This window comes from Grus americana, chromosome 3 (genome assembly GCF_028858705.1).
Source record: "Grus americana isolate bGruAme1 chromosome 3, bGruAme1.mat, whole genome shotgun sequence".
NCBI classification, from domain to species: domain Eukaryota; kingdom Metazoa; phylum Chordata; class Aves; order Gruiformes; family Gruidae; genus Grus; species Grus americana.
This window is the reverse complement of record NC_072854.1, coordinates 105,229,709-105,248,508: the sequence shown is the minus strand read 5'-3', so window position 1 is coordinate 105,248,508 and position 18,800 is coordinate 105,229,709. Positions and strand designations below refer to the sequence as shown.

The following is an 18,800-nucleotide window of genomic DNA, read 5'->3' as shown; positions in this document are numbered from 1 at the left end:
GCCGCCGCCACGCCGTGAGTGTCTCTCTGGTCGGGGCTTGTTCCCGAGCGCTGGTCCTGCAGCCCAGCAGCAGAGGCATCGCTGCTCACCTTCTTCCACTCCTCCTCTCTTGCCCAGTGGAGGACATTCAGCGCCAGGAGCCTGGAGAGGCTGCTGGAGGGCCAGGCAGAGGTGAGAAGGGCTGCCTTTCCCCTGCCCCGGCTGTGCCAGGGATGTGCGGCGAGTGGGGGGAGCTTGTGCGGGAGGGAGGGTCCCGCGGTGCCGCTCGGGCAGCGGAGAGGGCTGGCGAGCCCCCAGGAACGCCGGCACGTCCTGGCCGGCGGCGCTGGGAGGAAACCTGCCGTGCGGGGCAGAGAGCCCGTGCGGGCAGAGGGTCCCAGCTCTGCCGCGCTCAGGCTGCCTGTGCCGCGTGGCGGCTGGCCGGTGGCCCTTTCTGCTGCGGGGCTGCTCTCTAAGCGCAGCCTGGTTCTTGCAGGCTGAGCCCAAGCAAAGGCCAACGACGGTCCCGTCTAACAACAAAGGGATGGTCTCACCAGGTGAGTTTTGGAAAGAAAGGCAAGCTCCTCCTGCAAGCGCCTGAGCTGCGCTCACTTGTCCCTTGAGTGTCGCCATGCAGGTTGGGCACCCCAAGGCAGGACGTCAGCCGGAGGAGGAAGGACACCCGCTGGGCAGCGGCCGCTGGACGTGGTTCTGCAGGGACACGCAGCCTCTGCTGCTGCTGCTGCTGCTGCTGCTGCTGCTGCTGCCCACAGCTTGGAGCAGGGCAGGGCGAGGGCTGGGCCAGGCTGTCCCACTGTCCCGCCGGCTCGCAGGAGCCTCCGAGCCGGAGCCGCTGAGCCGAGGCCGTGGTTCCAGCCGCTGGCTCCCTGCCCGTCCTGCCGCACCGCTCAGCACCGCGCTGCAGGCAGGGCAGGGCAGGGCAGGCTGCGGGAAGCGCTGGCCGGGCGGTCTCCATTGACGGGCTTGGGCTCTCTTTTCCTTTGCAGCAGGACGGAGCAGCAGCAGGAGGAGGAGGAGGAGGAGGACATGGCTGCCCTGGCCCTTTGCTCTGCGGCGGACCCCGGCTGCTGCCCAGGTGGGCTGCGGCTGCAGCAGGGCGCTCTTTGGCCAGCCCCTGGCAGCCCTCTGCGGGGAGGACGGCACGCTGCCCCGGCCCATCCAGGTGAGGCAGCCTGGACCAGGGGTCCCCAGCGCTCCCGCCGGCTGCTCCGAAGAGGTGGTGGGTGTCCCCAGGAGCTCCAGGGACAGGGGATTGGGCTCTCCAGCCCCAGCAAGGAGCCAGGTCTGGGCCAGAGCTCTGGCCCTGGCCAGCGCCGTTGGAAGGCAACTCCACAGCCAAGCCACCGTCCTCCTGCCTCTCCTGCAGGAGCTGCTGGCTGTCCTGCAGCAGGAAGGGCCTTCGACGGAGGGCATCTTCCGCAGAGCTGAGAGCGGGGCAGCCTGCCGGGAGCTGCGGGAGGCCCTGGACCGCGGTGCGGACGTCGACATGGGAAGCCAGCCCGCGCTGCTGCTGGCCGTCGTCTTGAAGGTGAGGGCTTCTGACCTGCAGCTGGAGGAGCTGCTGGCTGGCCTGGAGTGTCCAAAGGCTCACCCGCAGCCCTTGGCATTGCAGGACTTCCTCCGAAGCATCCCCTCCAAGCTCCTCGTGAACAACCTCTACGAGGACTGGATGGCAGCGATGCAGCAGAGCAGCAAGGAGGAGAAGATCTCGGAGCTGAAAGCGTAAGCGTGGGCAGCAGCCTGCCTGTTGAGCAGGAGCCCCGAGCGCTGGCTGAGAGCCCTGGAGAGCTGCGCAACACAGCCGCTGGCTCCCACCTGCCTTGGGCAAGTCTGGGGGACGGCTGCGGGCAACATCTGCTTTATGACCCTCGTGTTCCTGTTCCCTCAGGGTGGCCGAGAAGTTGCCTGCGGCCAACCTCCTCCTGCTCAAGCCGCTGCTGTCCCTGCTTCAGCACATCGGCCGCAACGCAGGCACCAGCAGGATGACCTCCAGCAACCTGGCCATCTGCGTCGGGCCAAGCCTGCTGAGCCCACCCAACGAGGACCTGCTCCCGCTGGAGGCCATGCTGGAGGTGACTGAGAAGGTACGCTCCACGGAGCAGCCGGCTGCGGCCTTCCCGGCCCATCGGGGCTTGGCTGCTCAGAGGTCCCTGGCTGCCTCCTGCCTCGAGCAAGGGCCGGTGGGGTGGCTGCCTGCAAGAGCAGCCCCACAGGCACAGCCTGCCGTGCAGAGGCAAGGCTCGGGAGTGGGAGAGGCTGCCTGGTCCGTTTTCAGGCAGCCAGGTTGAGACCGGGGCTGTGATGTGTGCAGGTGAAACGGCTGGTGCAGTTCATGATGGAGAACTGCAGGGAACTCTTTGGGGAGGAGGCAAGGGAGCTTTCCAGCCCGCCAGCCGAGGAGTCGCCAGCCCCCACGGAGAGATCCAGAGGTAAGAGGAGGGACTGAGGGTTGTCACAGGCTGGCGCTTGGGATGCCAGAAACCTCGGCACCGTTTCTGGCGGGGCTGGGCATCGGGCACGGTCCTCTCAGCCCGGCCTGTCCCCTGGCCTCTGTTTGGCCACTGCCGCTCGGGGCATGAAGGGTTTGCTCTGCAAGATGAGCCGAAGCCTGCGGACAGGGCTGAAACCATAGGCGGTGTGGGGCTTCAGGCGGGCTTTGCTTTAGCTGCCGCTTACTTCCAAGGCGGCGCTTTGCCGCACGTGCTTTTGCTTTCTAGAGCTGCGTTTGGAGGAGCAAAGTGTCCCCGCAGTCACAGCGGACACCGAGCGTCAGGCAGCAGCCTTGCCGCGTGCACCCCGCTCTCTGCTCGGTGTCCTCAGAGGAGCTGGGGGAGACACGGTGCTGGAGGCTGAAACGGCAGAGGTACGTCAGCTCCCCAGACACTGTGACGGCGTGTCTGGTGGAGGAGGGGAGTTTCTGAGGAGGCCAAGCGGCCGCGGTGCCTCTTGCTGGCAGCAGAGCCGGGGTGTGTTTGGGTTCTTCCTCCGCGCCCCGGGATGATACATAGTAAGGAAAACTGGCAAACGCTTGTTTCTCCAACGCGCTGGGCACGCGCTTGGTCCAACAAGATGCCCGCCAAATACCTGCAAAAAGGCAGAGGGGAGTAGCTGTCAACTTCAGAAGGGTTTTGCTCAGGTCCTACTTCGTCAGAGCTTCGTCAAGACTATTTTGGGGGGGGCTGTGCGAAACGTGGCTGATGCATACCAGCCAAAGGGATCTCCTCTGGAGAGCCAAGGCGGCGATTTGGCAAACAGTCGCTTACGGCTCCAGGTCGTCTCTTGCCACCTGCCAACTCGCACACCTCTGTTGTAGGCACCTCCAGCTTTGCCTCCAACTGCCCCCGAGAGCACGGCAGACTCCCTGGGGCGCCCAGAAGCACTGGCGAGCCTTCCAGGGGACAGAAGGTAAAATGAGCTCGCTTTGGTTAAAATCAGAACGGACGGCGGTGGATGGCGGCTCTCCCTCACTAATACTGCTGTGGGATGGAAAGGTTTGCAGGCTCTCCCCGGGACAAGGAGAACACGAGCAGAAACGAGAAGAGAAAAGAGGCCTGGGGAGAGGAGAGCAAAGGCCAGCCAGCAAAGAAGAGGAGGAAGAAGAGAGGAAACGTTTTGGGGCATGGAAAGCAGAAAAGGTGCGGGAAGGCGCAGCAGGTCAGGAAGCCCAGGTGTGTACCAGGCTCTGCTGCCCCCATCGTTCACGACTCTCAGCGCTGCTCCAAGGCAGTCCAACGGGCTGGCAAGGGCCGGCGAGGGCCGGCGCTGCGCGGGGTTTGGCAATAACTCCCTGGCAGCTCCCCAGGGGCTCCCGATGGAGCCCCGCTGCCTGGCACAGGGGCGCTGCGCATCTCTGCACGCGCACGGGTCTCTGAGGGCATTAGCCGTGGGGAGAAGGCGCCAGAGCCAGCCCGCAGTCAATGCCAGCCATAGCTCTCTCTTCTGGGCCGTGAACGATTCCTCGTGAAAAGTGGTGTTCCCCAAAGAGAGGGGACCAAAGTCCTGCCTCTTCCTGCCTTTGTGGATTTATCGGAGCTCTCGGACTCTGTTGTTGCAGGTGCCGATTCATTTTCACCAGCTGAACCGCTGTGACTCCTGGCCCCCCCGAGCTGACGTCCACAATAAAATGATCTCTTCTCCCTCCCGACTGTGTCTGCCATAGGCTGTTGTGGAGTGGGGAGCTGTTGTTTTGTGCTGAGTCCTCGGGGGGGAGGAGCTTGGGATCGCCCCTTGTCCCAGCATCCTTTCCAGCGGGCGTCAGGGCTGAGCTGAGGCGCTTTAGGAGCAAAAGCAAAGCACCGAGTCACGCAGGAGGGCGGAGGTTGGAAGGGACCTGTGGAGGTCCTCTGGCCCGACACCTGCTGAAGCAGGCTGGCCTAGAGCACGTTGCCCAGGACATGGTCCTGGTGAGTTTTGGGTATCTCCTAGGAGCAGCGCCATGAGGGCAGAGCGAGGGCAAGACGTAGGCAGGGCACGGCGGCCAGGAAGGGCTAAAGGTCCCTATGCAGCCACCGTCACCTGCAGCTTGCTGTCCCCTGCAGCCATCCTCCCTGCATGCTGACCGTCGGGCAGTTTCCTCAGACCCCCCCTCACGGATGGCACTGGTAGAGATTAACTTCCACGCTGGGCGCCCTAAGTGCCTCGGCTCACCCAAAAAGCTTTGGAAGCGGCTCCAGCAGCAGCCGGACTGCTGAGGCTTTGGTGCATCCCGGTGCGATACAGGGGCCGCCCGCGCCCCGACGCAGGAGGAAGGGTGAGCACGCTCACCCTCGGTAGGTAACCAGTTTGGCCACAGGTTGCTTCGGTTTAACTCCGGCCGGCAGCTCAGCACCACACAGCCGCTCGCTCGCTCCTCCGCAGTGGGGTGCAGGGGGAGAATGGGAAGGGCAAAGGGAGAAAGCTCATGGGTTTCCTGTCATGAACAGGACACCAAAAGGAGCCAAGAGAGCCCACGTGAGCCATCACCCAGTCTTCTGGAGAAGGACCTGAGCTGCGACCATGCTGTGAGTTTCTGACAATTATTCTTTGGTGTGCTCCCGGTATTCTCTGGGAGGGACAGAGTACATCTTTTAGCTGGTCATTGCTCCATTTCCCCAGGCTCTTTTTGGAAAGAGGATCTCTCTCTGTATGTGAGCCACTCAAGTGCAGCAATGAGTAACATCAGTTGGAAGCCCACACAAAGTCATGTTCTTTCTCACTGCGCACACCAGGTGAAAGCCAGCTCCTTGTGTCTCTGGTGTTGGCGTGTCCCCTTCAAGTCATGGCTGTAGCTCACAGTCTTGGAGACTTTGGTGCTCCTCAAACTTTCACCTCGTATCCATCCCTATACAAGCAAACAGATCTGTAGGAAACTCTCGGTGTCACTGAGCAGAGTAGTGTGTGTGACAGACTTGAGATGAAAAGGGATGTGCCCGACTCTTGACTGTGTGTGTGACGCACAACTGCAACCACAACTGCTTCGTTCTCCTGGCTGCTGTTGCAATTTTAACCCAGTCTGCTCACAGCCTCTTCTGGTGACATATCCTTCTAAATGCCATCTTCTCTGCCCTGCCCCAGCTTTGGCTGCTTTGCACCTTCCTGCCTCTCTCCAAATGTTGACAAGAAGAATTTGGTGGTGAGAGCACCAGGGCAGAGCTAGGAGCTGCAGAGTTGTGTGTGACAAGGCCATGTGTGTGGCTGTCCTAATTGTTTTCCTGAGGAAGGTGCCAAATAGAGGATAAATCCTTGTTGGTTGGTGCATCTCTCTGGGAAGACCAGCTCTTAGGTCTGTCTTGGTAAGCTGGGCAAGTGGCAGTGATTTGGGTAAGGGTATCTCTATTGCAAAAGTATGATGCCCTAGCAGTGGGTCAACATATGCACTAGCCCCTTCTGCTGCCTCTCTCCCCTACCACTCATCATTATCTCCACAGATCTTTTCAGTGAGGGCTTCTCAAGCAAATTCCTGCTGATGAGGTGGACAAATATGTTAGGGCTTGGGAGTTGAAACCAAATCCTCCCTTCACATAGGAATTCTCTTATCTTCAAACGGTGTTCTGGCTTACCCTGGGTGACCATGAGTCATATGCATGCAGTGTTGTTCCTTGTGTTTGAGGATCACGGCTTCAGGGTGCCAGGCACTGCAGGATAAACACCTTCCCTTCTCTTCCAAGCGAAATGCTACAGGAAAAAACAGCTGTCATAGCTGGCGGCTGCTGGAGGGCCACCTACAGACTACATGTGAAGGAGAAGCAACCAACCTGTTGGCCTCGTTTTGTAGCACAGTTTACCAGATGTTGGAGCTGTGATGTGCGCATATGACATTGCATTTCCAACAGAAACCACACCTGGTGCCTGGAGCAAGGCATAAAAGTTGTAATTGCCAGACTTGCTATTCATAGAAAGTATGGTAATCCTATATATGATGATGATCCAAAATATTGCTACACACAAAATGCCTGCAGATACCATTTTATGCTTTAAGGTATATTTTATGTTAAAGATATGTACTTCTAGGGAAAGAACTTGGCATGTTTTTTAAAGCCATAAATGTAAGAGCTGTCAGACAAAGTACCTGAGCCTATGCTGTCTGCCTTAGCATTCATATCTCCTTCATCTCTTCTGTGTTGCCAAATTTGTTCATTGCCTTTTGCTGTCAGTGGAGATAAACCAGCGGTAACTTAGTCCACGATATTTTTTTTCAGTTGTGTGCTATGGAGCCAAATGCTCTGCTGAGATAACTCAGCACCCACCTTAGCCATTGGCCAGGGCAGCCGTGGAATAAGCCAGTTGCTGACATGCCGGGGAATTACAGCTATACTGCACCCGTGCCACGTTTGACCTGTGAAATTAGAAAGTGAGGCATGAAATTAGCAGCTGTTACAATTGTTGCTCGTTCTTCTGACAACGATGTTGTATGACACTAGTGTAGGTGTTTCCTGCAGCCCAGTGTGTGAACTTGCAGGCTGGTTTCCGTTCTGGTTTAACATTTAGAATTGGGATTACACAGAACTGCAGAAGCAGCGCAGCGAGGTGTGACCTTGTGCCTGGGCTCCTGCACTAAGGTGCACTAAGATGCTTTTAAAAAACCAAAGCATTAAAAAAACCCCAAACCTGCAAAAACCAGCCTTGCATATGCTTGCTTTGTGTCTCCACAGAGGAGCAAGGCACAGGTTTGGTTAATTGCCAGATCCAATTGGAAAAATTCATTTTTTAATATGAAATTTCTTTGCTATGGAAAAATATTTCAGTCCAACCATTTGTGTTGGGGAGAAAGACCCCTAAGAGGCGGAGGATAATTTTCATCCCACTGGGGAGATATAGAGGAGAGGGAGCCAGCTTTCTCCACAGTCACACAGCAGCCAAGGCTGCAGTTGGAAAGTAGACCCAGACTTCTTGTATTCTGTTTTCTTGCTCTTTCCGTTTTAATATTTTCTGCCACTTCCCGGTGATTACCACCCAGTCCTGCCATTTCAACAGAGCTAATGTTTTAAAAGCTAGAATAAAAAGGAGATGGGGAAGGTGTTAAAGATGCCAGGTGGAGTCATCCGTGTCCCCTTTTCAGATGCAGTTCATAGATTGTGTAGGAAGAACTGTTTCTCCTCCTCCTAGTTTCAGGCACTTGATATGTTTTGCCCGTAGATGTAACGGGCTGGCTGAGGCCGGGTGAGCCTGGGGAGAAGGCAGTGGCTCTCGTGGCCATGTACAAAGGTGTTTAGCTGCAAGAGCGACGGGCTCTGTGCCTGCCATGGTTTCTGCCCAAAACACACCCGGTTTGTCAGCTCCACTTCCAGCACAGTTCAGGTGAAAATTATATAGTCAGGAACGGGCACTGACTCCAACACATCTTGTACCTGACAGGTTTCAGCAGTGGGTGTGCGAACCGGGATGAGGTTCCCAACGGCGGGGTTTCCCCTGCTACAGAAACACGTATATAGTGACCGTACACTTGCCCTGAGCTGGCTGTTGCTGGCATCCCAGGGATTGGGACCGAAATATGGCTGGGTGGCGTTTTTGTGTGACCAGTTATTTATGAAGGAAAAACAAACAAACAAAACTCAAAAAACCCAAGGTGGAAAAAAAAAACCCAACCCAAACAAACTGGGAGGAGTGGAAAGCAATTTCAGGTCAGACAGGTGACTTTGCTAGTCAGATGTGGCCAGCTGTTTGAGTGAAGTTTCTCTTGGGAAAGTTCAAGCATGTTATTTCAGACTTTTAAGCAAAACTCTTTTGTTTCTCAATGGCTTTTGTTCAGAAGTTGAACTAATTGCAATTACAGATGTAAAAAAAAAAAAGGGAAAAAAAAGGGCTGGCGGGGATGGAGAGGAATGAAAGCAAGTGCTGAACTTGAAGCCAAGTGAGTGTGAGGGGTGAGGAGGGGATGATATTGTAGGTCAGGAGTGATGTAAGTTGGAGTCTTTCCTTCAGGTTTGGGTTTTTTTCTGGCTCTTCCACCCAATTGAAAAATGCATTATTTTGCATGAATATAAAGTGTATCAATCTTGGTTCAGAGATGATTTGTACAAACTAGTGTTGGTCAGAGGAAAATGAGAAAAGCTGTGACATGCCTGACTTATGCTAGGGCTTTGCCTGACCTCCAACATGGAAGATGATGGATGTTTCTTCCTGTAGTTTCTTGGAGATGAATTTTCTACTGTCTGCCTCTCATAGCTGATGAGGTCTCTGTTACGGTTTAAGAACATTGCTTTTTCAGGCTCTTAGTTAAATGTTCAGGCTGAGCAAATATTGCTGTTGATGAGCAGCTAATCTTAATTTCAGATATATATATAAACACACATAAATTTATATAGAAATAATGTCTTTAAATACAATTATTAATAACTTGTAGTACTCTAATATAGGAATAAATATATACACATTAAAAATTAAATAGTTTCCCCCCTAGGTATGGGAAACTTCTCCTTTTGCCTTTGGTTCATTCTAAATGTATGGCAGAGACTTCCAGGAGTTACTGAGGTGGTTGCTCCTCAGATCAGTAAACAGATAAATAGATCATGTCCCCTTTGCTCTCATATTTTTAAAATTGATTTGCAAAATTCCACTTTCTAATCTGCCCCCTTAATCCGAGCTCATCACTGTTTCAGGCTGGCTCCTGATTGTTTGAATGATCAAGTAGGCTTCCTCTCTTTGTTCCCCTGCTAAAAATACAAACCGTTTGACAAAGCTGCAATTAATATTTTCCTGTCATCACGTCCTTTTCTTTATCAAGCCTTCAGATCAAGTGTGGGTATTCAAACATGAAGAAGGAGCTGCTTCATGATTTTATCCTTTTGGTTTGGTGACAGTTGGGTAGGAAAAAAAAAAAGTCTCCAAAAAGGAAAAACTGAATAGTGACATAACGTTAGCAAGTCTTTTAATTTGATAATGTGGTTTCTGTTTGGTTTTTGGTGTTGGCTTTTTTTTTTTTTTAAAATGAGAAATCTGAACTTCTGGAGGCTTTTATTTCAGAGGATGATGAAAATTAGCCCTCTGGGAAACGATTCCTCCTCAGCGTACCTCTTTAATTTGCCTGTCTGAGTCCTTTAATAATGTTACTGCATCCTAATTGGAAGTCACTTGAAGGCAGACTAGGTTTTGATTGTGATTGATTTAATAGATCCTCATTGCGGCTGGTCTTGAGAAACCTATCTTGCCCTGAAATCAAGTTATTAATAGGCTCGGCTGTATATTGCTGATCTTTGGCTGTGCAGAGGTACAGTCCTCATGCTTTAATTTGTCTTCATCATACCTTGTGGTGATTTATTCTGCAAATTGGGTGCTGTCACGGAGGAAATGGCAATGGTGTTTCTTCTGCTGGACATCACCGTAAGGCACAGGAACCATGATGCCAGGAGCTGCTGCTCCTCTACCCACAACCTACCACCATGGTGGGTCTCCGGGGAGCCCAGGAGCTGCAGCCTCCCATAGCCCCCTCTCACTGGGGGAGGATTTGCTTAACTGGGCTGAACCCAATTATAGTCATGCTGACATGTGGTTCAGCCAGGACCCTCTAAAGGTACCTTACCAGATGCATTTAGCTGATATTCCCCCCTCTAGGCCCTTTGGCACTTTTATTGTGCCTGTTGATTTCCCTGGGACAGCTTCCACCAGCGGCCATGAAGTTGGGCCTAAATCACCATAGAAAAGGTCAGAATTTGGCCCTTCTCTCTATAAACACAAAGAAAGTAGTACTTACTCAGACTGCCTTTCTTTGCATCCTACTGGAGCACAAAACATTCCTGCTCACTGGCTCAGTTAAGCTACAGTCTAACATTAAACTGCACTAATTTTAGTTTATAACTGGAGTCTGAATACTGGCCAGAGCCGTAACGCGCGCTTTCTGACGGGTTCACATTTTGAAGCTTAAGACCAAGGGATCTTTTCAGCAACCCCATTACTGATTCAAGAGTAATGGATATTAAAATGTCAATCAGTTTCTTTTAATTATGCCTGTAGCAACCGGGGAGAGATGCTGATCTCATTTTGAGAATGCTGTCACTGTTTGACAGGTTAGAAAGAAGCCTGGGCTGGCGGGATGCCTGACGTGCAAAAGCACCGAGGTGAGGGCAGGTTTATTGGAATAAAACTGACCCTTATCCCGCTGTAGCTTACTGCTCCTGGCCCACACTAGAAGTGGCAATTACCTGAAACAACGTGGTCTGATTGTAAAGATTTGCGCTAACCTTTTGTACGGTGCAGTGACAGGTATGACCCAATTCCTCCTCTGCCTGGGGCGATGGAGCGTGCTGCCCGCTTCACCCAGCAGCTGGCCTCGGGGCATGCCACGCGCACAGCTGCGGAGCAGCTCTGACCCCGGGCACAAGACCCAGCTACCGGCGCTTTCCCTTGCGTAACAGGGGACATGCTGTTTCAGTGATGTAAAATGCTGCCCGACCTCGTGAGTGTAGTGCGCATCAGCTAGCCACTTTAACGTCTTGCTGAGGCTCAATATATCTTATTTTCCAAACAAGCGAGCTTTGGTTTCTCATGATGTGAGAGTGCAAACAAGCTGTGTGAGGAGCCTGGGTCTTACCTGCAGAAAGCATTAAGGAACAAGTCCTGGTCTACGGGCAGCTTACCACTGACTTCAGCGGGTGTAAGATTCAGCTCTATGTCTAAGCTCTGACGCAGTTTGTGCTGGCAGACGCAGAGAGATTTCCCTCGCACGCATGATGAATTTACACTGCTTGGCTACACATCACTCATACTCATTCCTCTTCCAGCTGTCACAGGGCTCTCGTGCTGTGCCAGCGGTACCAGCTCTTCGGCATACTTCTCCATCGTCCCTATTGAGGGACTCGCATCTGTCTCCCTCCCTTTTGTGTTGGCTCTTGTCGCATTTGTGATGGCAGTAAATTAAAAATACAAAGTGCTGAGTCACAGGGTAACGATAACAAAAATGTCATTTGTGCTGGACAAATTAATACTGTGTTGCCTATAGCATGATGACTGACCTCCTGTTCAAAGGTCTGTCAAAGATGCTAAGTGTTCTGCATGCTGTTGTTGTCTCTCTCCCCTAAAGCACGTCCTGCAGCATCAGCTTGCTGCCCGCGTGCCCGAGGTGGTCATAACCAGCTCGCTGCTGTGGCATTCGCTCAGCTCTCTGGAAGGGTCCTGCCACCTCTGCTGTGTCCGTGCTGCCCCCCCTCCGCCTCTGTCTCAGGGAGGCGTCTCGGTGGTCTCTGCTGCCCTGGAGTTGAGTTGCAGGGTGAACTGCAGGACTTCGTGCTCGTCCTTCTGGGTGGATGCAGGGGAATGGTGGAAAGATGCTGCAAGATTGCCAGCAGCATTATGGTTTGTTTTCTGTGAAAACAGTGGCTGGCTTCAGATAGTCATGCTTGGTGCAGATGCAGAGTATCTCAAAACATTGATCTCTGTGTCCTTGGGGGTGGGGTCATCTCTAGTCCAGCTTGTTCCCTGGTACTAGATAATCAGATGACTCATGATAGCTGATTTTACAGCTAGAGGGCCAGGGTAGCTCAGCCATGGACCATCCCGTACTTACATAGCTTCAGCAGAGCTCCAGCTGCTTGCTTGGAGCCACAGTGACTCAGTGTGTACTGATCACGCAGCAGAGCCATCAGCCCCATCGCCTCCGCATGACCCTATAGACATGGGTGTCTGGGGACACTTGGGATGGGAGGGTGTGGGAATGTAGAGAGCAAGTGCAGGGGAGCAGGGAAAGTTGGGACACCAGTGCTGGGAGTTTGCTGTGAGCGGTCAGGGAGAAGGTGGAGATGGGTGACAGTCAAGATGAGGGTGATATGTGCCACTGCTGAGAGGAGAGGAGCCCAACCTCAGACGTGGTGCAGGGGCTGGAGCTGGCAGACCTTGCCCAGCTGCAGGAAATGCAGGTCAGGCATAGTTGATTAGATCTGGTGAAACGAGGGTGTGAAAAACTAATGCCTCTCAGAACAGAAGCTGGCTAAAAATGCAAATTTGGTGTGGCTCAAGGGCCAGGCCCTGCCCCACCTTGCATGGCCCCAGCACACCAGCTCGGGTGCGGGCATCCAAGCCCACAGCAGGGTAGGGCAGGCAGCCGGGTGAACGCTGTGGCTGCCCCCAGCACCTTCAGGCGCTGGGGGGACATGGAGAGCTCTCAGGGGGGTGTTTCAGCAGGGCTGAGAGCGAAGCAGCGGTGTGTCCTGCTGACCCTGATGGCTCCTTCTCCCTTTCTGTGCGTCTCTTATGCTTGTTTAGCTGATGGATTTGGAAAGTCTCCTCCAGAGCTGGGATATAGCCTGGTGAAAGAGCCTTTGCTGGGGTCAATTGCCATAGTCAGGAGCAGGCTGCGACTACTTGGTCACCTTCATCAGGTTCAGGTGCAAGAGAGCACGTGGTGGGTTTGCTCTCTCATCTGTCCTGGGAAACCAGGCTGGTATTTGAAGCTCATGCTTCTCAAACATGGAAATGCCCCATGTAGTATTCATACAGAGGAAAAAACATTAGAAAGAGGCTTCTGTAAACAGTCTGAGTGTCAAAATGTTCCTGAGCCAGCAGAGGTTTAAGGCAGACTGAAATGAAGAGCTCGTTCCTCTCACATTTGCCTAACTCATGAAACAATTCTCTAAATCTAATGAGAGTGCCTTTATACTGTGTGTTTGCCAGCAATAAAAACAAAACCTCTAGCTTCTATTTAAACAAGGAGTCAAAAATCTTTCTGCTTTTCCAAGCTTTAACGTCCTTTGCCAGAGACACCCTTCACACGCTGGGTCACCACCACATGCTGTGCAAGCACCTGAGCTTCAGGAGCATCCTCTGTTCGCAGAGGCCTTTAAGGATGTAAAATCCCTGAAGGTCTTTTGGTCAGACCTTTTTTAGTCTTTTTTTTCTTTTTTTTTTGTACAGGCTTACTTTGCAGTTATGACTTTCAGCATGGCTGTGCCCTGGATTGCCCAGTGCTGGGGGGAAGTTTTCTACATGAATTGCTCTGTATAAATAAACCCATGACAACAGTGAAGAAAAAAATGCAGGCTTTTGCTGTAAAAATGCATCAGCTACTTCTTACTCTTAAAGAATTCTTCCACCAAATCATCACAAATCATCGTTCATTCCTCATTGCTGTATTGTTTGACAATAATATTTTTTATAGAGACAGAAAGAAGATGCATAGAAAAAAGCAATAACTATACAGGATTCTGAAAGTCTGTTGAGCAGTTGCCCCCTGGAAAGAATAGCTTTACAGTGCATGCATATGAGTTTTAACTCTTGGTTGCCGTTGAAACTAAGTTAGCATATCTGGTATCACTCTAGCTTTTATTGCCTGGTTCTAGGGTGAACTTTCCACTTCTAGGAGCTGAAGATCTGCTTTTATCTTCCCATGGTGTACATCAGCACAAGCTGCTTCATTGCACCGCGGTGTCCTAGAGCCAGAGGGGAAAGCTGAGGATGGGAGGGTGTTGGGCTGAGGCCAGAAATGAAGGTTATGTTGATAGTGCTTCTGGGCTAAGAGCAGTAGATGTGGAGCAGGATCCTGGTGTGAAGTAAAATACCCAGCAAGCAAAGATGGTCTCCGTGACTGCAGGCTGGGCGAGGGGGGAAACAGCCTCCGCCACGCTACCCTCACCTAACAGGTTTGCACATCGCAAGCAGCTAGGTGAGGGTTTGGTATTACCTGCGGCTGTCCCTGCACATAGCACGCAGCGATCTTTCACTGCTGAGGGTCTGCGACTTCTTCGTGGGCACTTGGCAAAGTGGTGTTTATGCCTTGCCTCCTGGCCTTGCCTCGGTTCAGCATTCTTCATCAACCCTGTCTCAGCACCCAGAGGATGCTATCGCACCGCACGGTTCCTCCGTTCAAGCTGCTGCAAGATTTACTAGCTCTCCAGCTGCTGTTGATAATGATGCATTTGTCATGTGCTGTTTAATTAGCATGGAGCATGAATCACAATAACAGAGAGAAAGAGAACTGAGGTAAATGTCAGTTGATGTACCAGCAACGTGCCTGCGAACATAAAATACCTCCTTGTGCTAGCCACACACTACGAAGGTCCGTATTAACGTAGCGTATGGCTGAATAAGCATGAGGAGAGCAAGGCTGCACTGATGCTGCCTCTTCCCCACAGGCACAAAGAGCAATGGGTTACCTGACATCGGAGGGGTAGCTTTTTTTCCCCTCCAACTCAACACCAGCATTTGATACCTGTTATTGCAGAAGAACAAATAAAGAGGATGTTGCCTGTCTTGCAGAAGCCAAGCCAAGGGCAAAGCCTGCTGTCATCTTCAATGATGTGTGTTGGCAGTGTTTGATGCTGGCTGGATTAACTTGTTTAATTTGCTCGCTGTGTGGCTTTCAAAGTGATAACCGCATTGAAATGACTGGCGTTTGGTTAATACTGATGTGCTTGTTATTCCTAAGTGTTGGTTTGGGATACAGCTGCTCTGAGGGGTGCACACCAAACCCGTGTTAGCCATTGGGCTTCCTGCTGGCCAAATACATGGTCAGAGAAGGTCCCTGCCTGATGCTCTTCAGGCACAGACGAGCAAACGTTACATTTCAGAGATGATGGGATGAGCCGAGCAGCCTGATGTCACGTGGCAGATCCATGGCAGCTGTCTCCTGAATCCCAGGTGGGCCCTGTGGTTATTTTCTGTCTGGGTACATGGCATGGCAAGTGATGGAGATGTCTTGTGGCTTGTACTTTGACTCCTCGCTGTGCACGGAGCCTCGCAGCCTTCCTTCTGACTGCATACAGCACCCAGGTCAGGCCTCCTAGCTGTGACTGGTGGTGGGTCCCTTTCCAAAATTCCAAGTCTGCTATGGGAGAAAAAGCCCTCGGCTCAGCGGCTGAGAAGCCAAGCGCCCATTGATCTTTGTGCTGGCATGCGTCAAGTCAATACTGGGAAAAAAAAATAGACTTATCCAAAGTTTATCCAGGTAAGAGTTGTGTTGATGAGCTTTTCAGTGCCACTGACCTGTGCGTTAGCTGGCTGCCTACGGTTTTGCCCGTATATGAAAATCTCAGGGCTTGTGCAGAGGCTGAATTTGCATATGAAGAAAGAGTAACAACGGTGCTGCCTAGCTGCGTGTTTTAAAGGGCATTAGGAAGCGTTGCCTTTTAAATGACAGACAAAGGCTGTGAGTAAACTAGCGGTATTTCAGAAAGGCACCTGGCTGAGTAAATGAGACCTAAATGTTTTTCAAAGTATCTGACCATGCCAATCTTCTCTTACAATTAGTGCAATGTTGCACTGAAGGCAGAGCAGTAAATTGATGGAGGCTTAATCTTGCCTTTTCGAGGAGTCAGTAGGCCAAATCCTGCCTTTCTGTTTTAGCTCTAATACTGCAACCACTTACCTCAGTACAATTATTCCCTGGCTCAGCTTTGTGCTGCGTGGTTGGAGGCTTCTCTGAAGTGCCACCACCTCAGTGGGAAGTTAGGAGTGACTTCACTGGATACTCACTGTCATTCTCCATGTGCACTACCCTCTTTAACAGGTCAGTATGTACTACCCACTAAGCAGACCAGTGCTTGCTTTCTGGTGCTCTCAACAAAAGAGTAGCATGCTGAGGTTATTTTTCTGATTGTTTAGCATGTCTCAAGACCTTAAGCTTATGCTGGTGTAAGCGTGGAACCTGTGTTAACTGTTTGCCCGCCGTGCCATGAGTGTGGCTGCAGCCTTTCCCTCTGAGTGAGTAGCTCTTGGGTCTTGCTTCTCCGCACTGCCACCTCTTTCCACAAAGCATGTAGGAACGCAATCCCCTCAAAGGCATGGGGTTTCTGTCAAATCTGACTGAAGTCAGCTGGTGGGGAGAGTAGGAGAAAAAGATCATAAACGTGTTGCCTGTGTGCACACAGAGTACGATGGCAAAACCCTGGTGTCTTACAAAGCCAGATGGCACCATGTGTGAAGGAAGGTAGCACCACCCGCCCTGGTGAAGTGTCTGTGCACCTAGCTCCCTTGTGGGCACGCGGGATTCTGTCCCAATTCAGCTATTCAAAACAAACCAGCATAGGGGTGGCACAAAGTGGTTGTCCCAGCCTTGGATCGAGTTCCTGCTGTGCTGCTGTAGAGCCCTTTCCCATGGCTCTCCAATTCAGGAGCACACATAGCCGTGGGGCTTTGCTTGAGGGCCACTCGGGGGGAAGCTGAGTTGTCCATGCTGGACATCCTGCTGGTGTGCATGAACAATGCCACGGGTAATTTTCCTCATTTTGGGACTTGATGTCCTGCCAGCTGTGATTAGGGACCTCAGCAGGTAGCGCCAGGATGGGACTCCTGGCACGGCTCCTGCCCTGCCGCATGATGTTTTGCCTTTTCACTGTGGTGCCAGCAGGACACCTGGTGCTTTGAGACAATGTTCTCCGCAGGTTGTGGTGGTGGTAAACACTGAACCCAGCCTGAATAGTCCAAATACTGTAGCACACTGCAGAGCATTTGAAAAATGACATCACATGCAAAACAGCGGCCAAACTGGGAAAGTTAGACTTTGCTTTTGGCAGGCAAAGAGGGCAATGAGACAAAGCACAGAAATGAGCTTTTAAAGAATTTTCTAAGCAAGACTGGCTGGGCAGCTGGTTTTGCCAGGGAGGATCCTCTTATATGCTTCTACTTGGAGTATTTAATAACCTAATTTTAGGATGAAATTGCTTGCTTCTCTGCATCAGATTCTGTTCTGGTCCTTTTAATGCCATCAGTAGTGAGAGAAGAAAAAAGCTCCGTCATGAGTTCATCTAGGCTGCCTGGTCTCCTCTGCAGGGGCAGGCTGGCATTGTCCTGCCTGCTGCTCTGTGCCCATGTAATGACTTGCTGGGATGTCACAAATGAGTTCTGTTCAAAGCTCCCTTGGGGCTGCTAAATCCTGCCCCTGGGGACCCCGCTGAGGGCCAGAATTACCCATGAGTAGGTGGCTTACAGCCTCCTCTTGCCTCCACTTCTCTAACCAGCACTCAACAGTGAGCCAGAGGAAGATGCAACCTGTCTCTCTCTTCTAAGAGAAAGTTTTCTATTATTTATGCTGCATTTTTCATGCTTTGTCTCTCATGCAGAGAAGTTAGATCTATTTTTTCAAAAAGCTTTCTTTCTAAGCCTCTGTGATATCAATCAGGCACAAAGAAAAAGCTTCCAGAGAGTAGCCGTGGATGGTGAGGGTGGGAGGGGTATGCACTTCAGGGTGATATGAATTCCTGTTTTACTCTGGACCCTGACACTGATTGGCTGGATAATCGTGTTTGGTGATGGCATGTTTCTTGCTTCGCAATTGTGATTTTCATGTGCTTTCTTTTCCTACATACTTCCAGTTAACTGTCATTATTCATACGTAGCACGTGCACGCACAAATGGCACAATAGATTTTGTTGAACAATACCAAGCATATGGCTAAATACCCATATTCTGTCATTGTCATAACCTGTTTCCCTCCAGTTCTTCTACCTCACAATTTTTTTTTCTTTTCTACTGTATAAAAAAATTTGGAGCAGGAAGTAAACATGGTTTTTCTACTTCAGGAGCTGCCTAACACATTAGCAGATGCTGAAGAACAATTGATGCCCCGTGACATGTAACAAGGATCGCTGAGGACCACAGAAGCGTTTGGCCTTTCCTCTTCCCACGGGATCAGTCACATGCGACAGGTCTTTCCAAGGCTGAGACACATCCTTCCCTTGCAGAGAGCAGATTTCAGTGCTCTGAGCATCCAGCATGCAGCTTGTGAACCTCCTGGAGACAAGGGCTGAGCTGCAGGCAGCCGCACCATGGCCAGGTAGGTGTCCACATGTGCAGGAGAGGCAGGACCCTGGTCTCCTGGGTGAGCTGCTGCCCGGTTGGGCTTGTACGCAGGCTGGCAGCCCTGCTGGGGTTTTGCCTGAGGGAGAAGAGGCTCCTTCGGTGGCTTGGGTGCTCCAGGTGTTGCATGTCCATTAGATGGATTTTCTTGGGGCAACATGAGTGTCATCTCTTGTAACGAGTGGTTGGGTTTGGTTTGTGGTGACGAAGTGAAGGCAACCAGCCTTTGGGGTCCAAAGGAGTCCCCAGCCCTTAATGCTGGGTTTCCCAGATGAAGTGTAGTGGAGATGGGTTTTTAAGCCCACAATCCCCACAAGAGGTCTGGCAATGTGTCCAGGACTTGTGTGTTTGTTCTGGTTTCCAAGCTCAGCTTTGATACCATTGAGCTATGGCACAGCACAGGGCAATTTCCTGCTCATTTTTCACTTGTCATAAAGGCATTTTTTATGAATTCTTGTATTCAGTATAAATAAAACTGTGTTGATGCAAAACACAAGTAAACCAGGATGAAAAGGTGAGAGAGGACAGCCACATGGAGGGAGAAACAGGGGGTGAAAAATCACGTTATTCCTCTGACAGGGTAAGCGTTTGCAGGATTCAGT

The 18,800-nt window shown here is 51.8% G+C and overlaps 2 protein-coding genes across 2 annotated transcripts in view; both read left to right on the top strand.

The window, feature by feature from the left end:
* The first annotated feature begins 1,033 nt into the window (after positions 1-1,033).
* On the top strand, positions 1,034-15,006 carry LOC129205010 (T-cell activation Rho GTPase-activating protein-like). The gene is made up of 11 exons (XM_054821928.1): positions 1,034-1,162; positions 1,367-1,528; positions 1,613-1,722; positions 1,889-2,084; positions 2,312-2,429; positions 2,718-2,863; positions 3,314-3,405; positions 3,492-3,668; positions 4,055-4,403; positions 4,923-5,000; positions 14,973-15,006. The coding sequence occupies exons 2-9, from the start codon at positions 1,487-1,489 to the stop codon at positions 4,077-4,079; spliced, it is 906 nt and encodes a 301-aa protein (XP_054677903.1). The 5' UTR covers positions 1,034-1,162; positions 1,367-1,486; the 3' UTR covers positions 4,080-4,403; positions 4,923-5,000; positions 14,973-15,006.
* A 774-nt stretch (positions 15,007-15,780) lies between these two features.
* The window catches only part of DUSP10 (dual specificity phosphatase 10), a 76,492-nt gene continuing 73,472 nt past the window's right edge, over positions 15,781-18,800 (top strand). Inside the window, exons 1-3 of the mRNA XM_054821925.1 lie at positions 15,781-15,910; positions 16,006-16,104; positions 17,922-18,175. The gene's annotated coding sequence lies outside the window, so the exon portion shown is untranslated. The remainder of the gene's footprint in view (positions 15,911-16,005; positions 16,105-17,921; positions 18,176-18,800) is intronic.

Bases quoted from the DNA above. Each gene is read 5' to 3' on its own strand.
- LOC129205010 (XM_054821928.1), top strand. From the start codon at position 1,487: ATGGGAAGCCAGCCCGCGCTGCTGCTGGCCGTCGTCTTGAAG. The intron at 1,723-1,888 runs GTAAGCGTGGGC...CTGTTCCCTCAG, and splicing joins AAGATCTCGGAGCTGAAAGC to GGTGGCCGAGAAGTTGCCTG. The intron at 2,864-3,313 runs GTACGTCAGCTC...CCTCTGTTGTAG, and splicing joins TGGAGGCTGAAACGGCAGAG to GCACCTCCAGCTTTGCCTCC.